Source organism: Oryza sativa, chromosome 12 (genome assembly GCF_034140825.1).
Source record: "Oryza sativa Japonica Group chromosome 12, ASM3414082v1".
In the NCBI taxonomy this organism is placed as follows: domain Eukaryota; kingdom Viridiplantae; phylum Streptophyta; class Magnoliopsida; order Poales; family Poaceae; genus Oryza; species Oryza sativa.
In genome coordinates, this window is record NC_089046.1 from 23300714 (window position 1) to 23309801 (window position 9088).

The following is a 9088-nucleotide window of genomic DNA, read 5'->3' on the forward strand; positions in this document are numbered from 1 at the left end:
CCTCTATTAAACCATGATAATATATATGCAATTAAAAAAAGAAAAAAAACCTTACTTTATCTTTTGTTGACATGTTTTCTAAAGAAAATAATTCTAGCTACTTTTCAAATGATGGAGAAGATTATAAATAATTACTTGTAGATATTACTAAAATATGATATAAGATAAAGCTCATAGGTTAGAAAATTATAAAAGCAATTAATGCCGACAAAAATAATTTATGGAGAAATCGTAGCAGATGTTCTCTGGTTAATATTTTGCTCTTATAAGTGTCTCCAGCTTAGCGTACGACACATGCCCGCGCGAATGCGCGGGCTACCTTGCTAGTTACTAATAGTAGTAGTACATATATAAACGTTTTATTCATAAATTATTTTTTACTATGTCATATGGAAGCATTATCAGTAATTCAGTATATGACTACTGATCAAGTGATGTTCGGTTATTCACTTCTTTTTGAAAAGAAAAAACAAAAACGAAAAGAAGAAGTTGAGTTATTGATCAGTTGAGTACTAATCATATTCGGGACATTTTGGTGTGAAGTTTACTCTACCAAATTTCGGTACTTTGAATAGTATTTGCTAAAATATGTCAATCGCACATAAGTTGAACAAAAAATGGCACTACAAAAATCTGCAATAGATTTTGACACGGTAGTAAACCAAAGAAGCCCCTTCATTTTGTTCGGTTCAATTGGCTGTTAACCTCGTCTTATGAATCAATATGGAGTATTTCAGAGCATGAAGGAGGAGATCCCTTCCGAGTTGTGACAGTAAAGGCAATAACAGCACAGATGGAAATTACACACGGTAGTACACACTATCCATAAGGGCATGTACAACCAAAGCCATGCCCTCACTAACTGAGAGCATTACCAGGGACACTCATCTTACAACCAAAGCCACACTTAGATTGGCTCTTTAAAATTTGAGAGCATTATCAGGGACACTCATCTTACAACCAAAGCCACACTTAGATTGGCTCTTCAAAATTTGAAGCAGCTGACTGAAGGTACTTTAATCCACAGTGGGTGTCCTAGCCTAAAGAAACCCCATGTAACAAATTCCCAAAATACCGCCCACAATCTCGAGGGGGGTGGGTGAGAGAGAGAGAGTTGAGGGGTGGAAGGGGAATATGGTGGCTGGAGAGACCGTCGCCTGTGGCGCCCATCCCCACACTGCGTCCCTTCTGTCTGTCCCCTGGCCGAAAAGGAGATAGAGCCGCGTCCCTTAGCCAGGGCGTGCGATGACTCGCGAGGGGACGACGCGGGTGGAAAAACTCACGGCGATGGACAGCGTGCTCTGGGGAGACGGGATGGGGGTACGCACTACACATTCTCTAGCTAGTGAGCTGTGATAGAATGCAGAATGATAATTCAGAATTACAGAGTACCATGGTAGTAATTTGATTGGGGAGGACCAGGGAAGACATGAGAAAAGTATCACATGTTGGCCTATTAAACTCTACAACAACTACTACTACCATACTGCCGGGCATTTCGAGTGAAATCATGTAAATGGATGTGTCGTGTACAAATTTGAATTTACCAAAATATCACTAGCTGTCAAAATGTTCAGACTTGCATGAGATGGACTGTTCAGACTCGCTGCTATATATACACGCTTCTTCCGTTCTTGCTTGTATTCAGGGCAAGAGTTTCTTTGCTGGATCTTTATTCAAAAAGAAAGAGGTTGCAACTAATTAAACAGTGATTTAGAATGTACTTACTCCTGCACAGTGATAAATTTTTGAATGGGCATTCATTATGCACAGGAAAATAAAATTAAATTTTGAATGGGAATTCATCATGCACAGAAAAGTAAAACAAAATTTTGCTCTCGTTGAGAGTCGAACTCAAGACCTCCCGCTTACTAAACGGGTGCTCTAACCAACTGAGCTACGAGAGCTTCCTGGCGAATGTTCTGTGAAATGCTATAAAAAAAATCTGTCAAACTTATCACACTCTGGTCAGCACTCCTCAGACCCAATTTTAGAATTCATACATGTTAAAATTCATGTGAAATTCGTAGATATATAATAATCCCTCCGTTTCAAAATATTTGACACCGTTGACTTTTTAGCATATGTTTGACCGTTCGTCTTATTTTAAAAAATTTGTGAAATATGTAAAACTATATGTGTACATGAAAGTATATTTAACAATGAATCAAATGATGAAAATAATAAATAATCACTTTAAATTTTTTGAATAAAACGAATGGTCAAACACATACTAAAAAGTCAACAATGTCAAATATTTTGAAACGGAGGGAGTAGTATTTACTTGAGAGTAAACATATTTTTTTTGTTAGTTCATGCATCCATCATCCTTTTAATTTGCCCCCATGTGTACAAACAATGCTTAACTATCTCTATCCCGAAAGGACCAGCAAATGTGTTGCATAAAACGGCTCGGTTTGGCTCGTTTGTTGGCTCGAGCCAATTCACGGCCCTTTTGGCTACACAACGTTTCAATAGACGTGACCACATATCACACATTTGCATACAAACAATCACGCTTGTTAATTTGGCTCCCCCAGCTTATTGCAAAATTGCAGTGTCATATTGCCCATCATCACTTACATCACATATAGAAGGCTAAAAATCCATTATTACTTGTCAAATATTCGCACATTAAACTTTCGAGAAGCACAGTAAAAAAAAAAAGACAGACGCTTAAATACACACCGTACACTTGTCCTCCCTATCCATATAAACAGCTCATGAGCCAGCTCGGGCTAACTCGTTTAGCATATGAACCGACACAGACTAAGAGCAAGTTTAATAGCATAGTCTACTGACTACAAATTATCTATAGTCAATTTAATAGCCAATTCATATAATTTACCTATAAACATATACTACACAATTAATACTTTGTCCCACCTGTCATACATACATGTATCTTGGAGTCCGTGCTATAGCTGGGTACAAATCTATAGCCCACTAATCTTCTCTCTCCACTTTTATCTTCTTAAAATATGTTTGTAACTATCTTATAGCCTGCTATTATACATGCTCTAAGCTTAACATGAGCGGGAAAGTGCAAATGGAAACCGAGGTAGAATTTGTATCTTAAGCCCTATTCTATACTCCAGCTTTAAAATTTAACTTTCTCGTTTACCGTTATCACGCTTCTCAAACTACTGAACGATATAATTTTTTGCAACAATTTTTTATATATATAAGTTATCTTTAAAAAGTCAAACAAATCAACTTTTCAAGTTTACAATAATTAATATCCAATTAATCATGCACTAATAAGCTTTCTCGTTTTACGTGCTATGCAAATATTCTTCTCTCTTGAACTCTTGGTCTTGGTGAAACGAATGAAGTCTTACGGCCTAACATATTTACAAACGAAAAGTAATTTGTGAATAAAATTTTTATATACGTGTTCTTAGCAATTTAAAAGCAAAGACTGAAAAATATTTCGATAAAAAACCTTAAAATATGATTCAAATTTAAGGTTGAAATTTAAGTTGTGACCAATAAGTATAAGGATAAGATAAGTGAAAAGACGAGGCCGTTAATCAGAAAAAGAAGAAGATAAAAAAAAGACATACTGGGCCTCCTCTTTCGGCCCATCATTACAGCCCATAATAAATATCACAAAACCCAAGGGTGCTACTCGTAAAACCGCCCTCCTCCTCCTTCCTCCCTAAGCAAAACAACAAACACCTTCCCTTCCCTTCCCTTCGTCCAGCCACACACTCTCCCTCTCCGTGTCGGTGTCTCATCTCTCTCTCTCTTCCCATCCGCCGCCAAAACCCTAGCCCCCCCTAAACCCCGCCGCCCGATCGCCGCCGCCGCCGCCGCCCTCCCGCTTTCGCGGCCTCCGGTTTGGGCGCCCCCCCCCCGCCCGGCCCAAGAACCGTGTGCCCCCGCCGCCGCCGCCGCGATGGACATGGACTCGTGGGAGCGCCTCGCCGCGGACGCCAGGCTGCAGGGTTCGTGCTTCGGTAGGGCCAAAAGATTCGGTTTCGATCTTGCGTGCGGAATTTCGGTGGTGGTTGTGTTTTATTTTATTTTTTTTTATTTTTTGGTGTGTGTGTGTGGGGTTTTTGATTTTGTGGTGTGGTGGCAGATGCGTTGATTGGGATGGAGGAGGCGGAGGGGAGCGAAGGCGAGGAGGAGGCGGCGGAGGTGGCGTGCCCGTTCTGCGACGAGGAGTTCGACGGATTCGGGCTTTGCTGCCACATCGAGGACGAACACCAGGCGGAGAACAGGGCCGGGGTAATCATCCAATCGATCGATCTCAAGCCCGAAACAAAAATATAAAGAAAGAAAGATAGTAACAAAATTGTACTGATCCTTTAGTTGCTTTGCTTCCGGCAAAGAAACGTCGGGCCTTTGCTTATTAACGTTCGCTGTAAAATGGTTGGGCGAATTGTTTATTTCGTATGGTTTCTTGAGGAATGCCTGTGCTTGCGCGGTGATTTTAGTCGCTAAGAAAAGGGTTTTGATTCCAAGGTAGGATTGTTGGGGGGCGCCTTAGTTGTTTTTGGTTCCGTACTATGCGCGTTCGATGCTTTTTATTCGTAGTGAAGCGGATGTTGTTTTTAAGATGTGTATGGTGCTTCTACTTATATGTACACAGGTGCATTTTAGCTACCTTTTGATATTAAGGTGTAAATTCAGTTCCGTTGATGGTTTTCTTTGGGTGCATAGTGCGGTCCTGTTCATCAGCATGGTGTCTTTCAGCTGCTTTTTGTTGTGGCATTGATACTTTAGTCACCTTGGTGCGATCTTTTTGGGCTCATAGGGCAGTGTTACCTGGACACGGGCACGTGTGTCAGAATCCGACTTGGATTCGCATGTCCGATTCGGCAAAAAAGAATTAGACACACAAAATACCTCTTTTTGGAATCCTACTCAGACTTGGGGTGTCCAATTTGGGGGGAAAAAATCTGGACATGGGTGTCCAGGTAACACACTAACACTGCCATATCATATAGGGTTCTTATGCTCGTATAGCAAACATGTTCGAGCTGTTTTTAGTTCCTAAGTAATGATTTTAGTTGCAAAAATTTGATTTTGTAGGTTTATAAATTGATTCATGAAGTGTTTCTGAGCTGTTTTCACTATAGAGTTCTGAAGGTAGAAGTTTTTTAATTTGATTGTGCCACGTCTGTCCAGTTTGCCAAACGTCAAAAGCCATAAATGAAGGCAAATCAGCTAGGTGACCTTAGTGTGTGCCGCGTGCCTAGGTGGCCGTACGTGTGTCCACTTCATTGATTGTAACTGTTAAATTGCATATACTTTAGGAAACCTATAATTTATGATAATATTTTAGATGTTCCAGGTGGTGCCTAATATAGTATTTGTGGTATAGCTAATAATACAACCACAATATATATAAGCTTCTTTTTTTTTCTTCGAAATTTCATACCTTTTATAGTCAAATCATTATACAGTCATCAATGTCAAGGGTCTTTACGTGCTTTTGGCAAATACATGTGCATCGGGCTATTAACTTTGAGATGTTTGGCTGGCTTTTGAATACTTGTGTGTCTAATTGTGTTCTTAAATGGGCTTAATATGCTCTTCCTTTGTGAGGAATTGGGCTGCTTTTGGTTGAATGTGATAATCCCATTACTTTTCTTAGTGCGCATGCAATTCATTTTATGTTGATAAGAATTACAAGACACAACTATTTTAGCCAGTTTTCTAACATCTAAGTGTTTTCCGCCTAGCCTACCTAGAGCCCTAGTGGTGATTGGCAGAATTCTTCCCTTTTGCCTGCCAAGCCAATTTATCCCACCTAGGCCTGCTGATTTGTCGTTAGGTGCTTGTCTGTGATCCTATAAGGCTTCTAGCACATTGATGTATGCTGATGTAGTGATTTTAGCTTTTCTATTTTTGCCACAATGATCACAATTCTTAAGGACAGCTGTACTCTTGGGTGGTTTTCAGGTATTTAAGCTGCAAAATTTTTGTGATTCGCCCTTTGATTTTATCCGAGTAGATGTGAATAACTTTTTGTTGTTTCCATGGAATGCTTTTGTATCAGATCCTTTTAGTTACAGTACTATGAATTTAGTTGGATTGTGGATTTTCGGCAGTAATAAGGTTCTTCTGCCATAGTAGTAGTATAATTTCTATAAAAAAAAACTAATACTATTTAGCTGTTTTCCCTTTTTTAAAGATCTTAGTTTTACTAGCTTAAGCGGGATTGGGGCAAAACTTTCTTCTGCATCCCAATCTTTCATTGTGCTGCCGAGCTTAGTATCATTGACTTTGAGTGTGCAATGTCCAATAAAATGCTAAAATCTGGCTGTTTCCAAACTCCAATGGAGTGAAAGGTTCTGCTTGTAGTTTCTAGATGTAGTTCTCTGAGTAGTTTTGGGCTGTAGTGTTAGTAAGTGGATTTGAGGTTGAGTAGATAATGTTTCACTCATTTTGTCTTTATCCCATTATGAGTTTTCATTTAATCCCATTATGAGTTTTCATTTAATAGGTGATGGACTTAACACACTATTATGTCATGCCCATTTAATTATGTAGCTTACTGCACAGCACATTAGTGCCTGCTGTTTCTGGTACTGAGGAGAACATAGGCTGTTTCTGGTACTGAGGAGAACATAGGCTAGAATATGTAGACCCTACATAATATCATCTGAGTACTAAGCATGTGAATCTTAAAACATCAAGAAGTTATTTGTAGTTGAAGATTGTGTTGAGTTATGTATATTGTTTTGCTACAGAACTTGTACTTAAAAGGTGTTTTTATGCTAATACATTTATTTTAGCTGCTTTTTTTTTGTGTAATTGTATTGTTGTTGTTCTTTCAGGTGTGTCCAATTTGCTACGATGCGGTTGGGATGGACTTGGTTAGTCACATCACTTCGGAACATCCCAGTTTCTTCAAGGTATCAGTACTTCCAACATTCATCAGCTATTCATTAGTCAATTAATTCCACTATTATAATATTGGGGTATTGCATATATGCCAGTAGGGTCTAGGGTAATTGTCAATCTGCTACTTGTTTTTTTGCTAATATCAAATTGTATGTGATAGATGGTTGTTATGTATGAATCAAATTCCAGGAAATAAGTTGCAAACTTTGTTGATTCCCCCATCGGTCTTATTCTACTGGATTTGGATTGCTGTTTTTTTTCCCAGAATACCATTGTGTCAGATCCTTTTAGCAGCTACTGCCATATATAAGGTGGTAGTATCTTTTCTATCAAAAAAGGAGTACCATTGAATTCTTGTTTTCCTAGTTAAAATTCCTACCTGGGAATTTGGCCATCTTTTCTTCTGCATCCCAACTTTCCATTGATGGTGTTGAGCTTCACATCATTAGCTTCAGTGTACAACAATATCAATTCAAAGGCTGAAATCCGACTGTGTCCAATATAGTCTCCCAAGTGAAATGTTCTACAGCAGTTGAGTAGACTATGTTTGTTTATTCCATTTTATCTTGGTTCTAATGATTTACGGATTTTCAGTTTGGTGGGCTTAAAGCTGAATCTTGCCATGCCCATTAAATTATCGCTCAGTGCATATTTCCTGCTATGTTCTATAGTGGCCAACTGGCACTACTAAATTAATTAACTGGAGCTTTGTATGATAGTAGCATTGACAGGGCCGGTCCTTCTAGCATAGCATTCAGGTGATGTCATGGAACTGCAGTAAAAGTGTAGAGCCAGTACAATTTGTTTCATAGGCAGAAAAATACAGATCTTGTAGCGATTACCAAGCTTCTTCTGTAATTGATTAATTAATGGCATCAATAGTATGAGAGAGAATCACACATATATACCATGTCAATTCACCACTCGTTTTTGGCTCATATCAAATTTTATGTGACAGATGGTTATTTATATATAAATCATTGAGGCGTGGTTGACAATTCTGGAAACATATCATAAAAAATTTATTTATTTTCTGATGAAAATATGTACTTATTGTTTAACTCCCTTGACCTAAACTAATTTGCAGGGCAAATGGAGAAATCGGCGAGTTTCACATGGATCACATTCTTCAACGCGTGCCACATTAAAAAAGGACGCGGCATATCTGCAGTACCGTTATGGAGGATCCACACGTGCTGCTTCACACAACACAGATCCTGATCCTCTACTATCCTCTTTTGTTGGTAACTTCACCGACACAGATTTACCAAAAGATGTACAACAAGAGTTCCGAGATGAAACGGATGAGAAAAGTGATTCCTTAGTACAGAAGGAACAGAAACCGGTGGAAAGGTATTGAAAACTTTTTGAAAATCAATACGTATTTTTTTTGTATTACTGTACATCAAATCTTTGGCATTAGTTCTAGTATGCAATTGCTTCATTTTATAGCCATTAGTTAGTAAATCTGTAACACTGAAGATATAGTTCATTAAGTCATTGGCTTCAAGAAGGATGCTGTTCTTCTATAAACACTGCCTATTAGTAGAATTATTATACAAACACATCTCATTTTACCAATGATTAAATTTTATGTTCAGCATGATGATGCACTGACTTTGGTAACTTTTTTTTTTTTTTTGGCCAGTGCTGATGAGCCTCTGCTCCCTGAGGTCAAGGAAGAGAGAACTCGGAGGAGCCAATTCGTGCAGGGGCTGGTATTGTCCCTGATGTTTGATGACATCTTGTGAAGAGTTACATTCTAAAAATTGATTGAAGGCAACAGTCGCTTCCGCGAAACAGTATAATACCAAGCGGAAGTTGCTGATGTCTAAGCTGATTTGCCATCTGAAGATGACAGCATTGTTCTAGGATCATCAGAAGGATGAATTTGTGAATATATGGATGCTCGTTAGCATGTCACGGGTGTGTCGCCTCAACAAATAAGATTATATGTATATTTTGGTAACATCACGAATACCTGTGTTATCAGGAGACCCAAGTGGTAACATCACGAATACCTGTGTTATGGTCCATGTAATCAAGGTATGTAAGATCAAGGTACACGCGTGACAAATCGATGAAAATTCAAGGTAGGCATCAGCATCAACTCCACACAATTGAAGGTTTGAAGAAACAATGACATTCTTCAGCCTTGGAAGTATACATATCAACTTGAAATATTATATTCATACATAAATGAAGTGTGTGTGCATGTATAGTCCTA

At 38.7% G+C, this 9088-nt stretch overlaps 1 protein-coding gene and 1 non-coding gene across 3 annotated transcripts; one reads left to right on the forward strand and one right to left on the reverse strand.

The window, feature by feature from the left end:
* Positions 1-1833: 1833 nt before the first annotated feature.
* Positions 1834-1907, reverse strand: TRNAT-AGU (transfer RNA threonine (anticodon AGU)). The gene has a single exon. It is a non-coding gene; the product is annotated as a tRNA-Thr (tRNA).
* Positions 1908-3700: 1793 nt separating this feature from the next.
* Positions 3701-9088, forward strand: LOC4352494 (protein DEHYDRATION-INDUCED 19 homolog 4). Of its 2 annotated transcripts, none has more exons than XM_015762832.3 (5): positions 3701-3962; positions 4088-4236; positions 6795-6872; positions 7949-8214; positions 8510-9088. In XM_015762832.3, exons 1-5 carry the CDS (start codon positions 3902-3904, stop codon positions 8610-8612), a joined length of 657 nt encoding a protein of 218 aa, XP_015618318.1. In that variant the 5' UTR covers positions 3701-3901; the 3' UTR covers positions 8613-9088. The 2 variants fall into 2 exon arrangements, with proteins under 2 accessions (XP_015618318.1, XP_015618319.1); XM_015762833.3 differs by having other exon boundaries at positions 3701-3950.

What these genes read in the sequence shown, in the direction of transcription:
- LOC4352494 (XM_015762832.3), top strand. Translation starts at nt 3,902, where the DNA reads ATGGACATGGACTCGTGGGAGCGCCTCGCCGCGGACGCCAGGCTGCAG. An exon ending in AGGCGGAGAACAGGGCCGGG is followed by an intron (nt 4,237 to 6,794) that starts GTAATCATCCAA and finishes TTGTTCTTTCAG; the next exon opens with GTGTGTCCAATTTGCTACGA. An exon ending in GAACAGAAACCGGTGGAAAG is followed by an intron (nt 8,215 to 8,509) that starts GTATTGAAAACT and finishes TTTTTTGGCCAG; the next exon opens with TGCTGATGAGCCTCTGCTCC.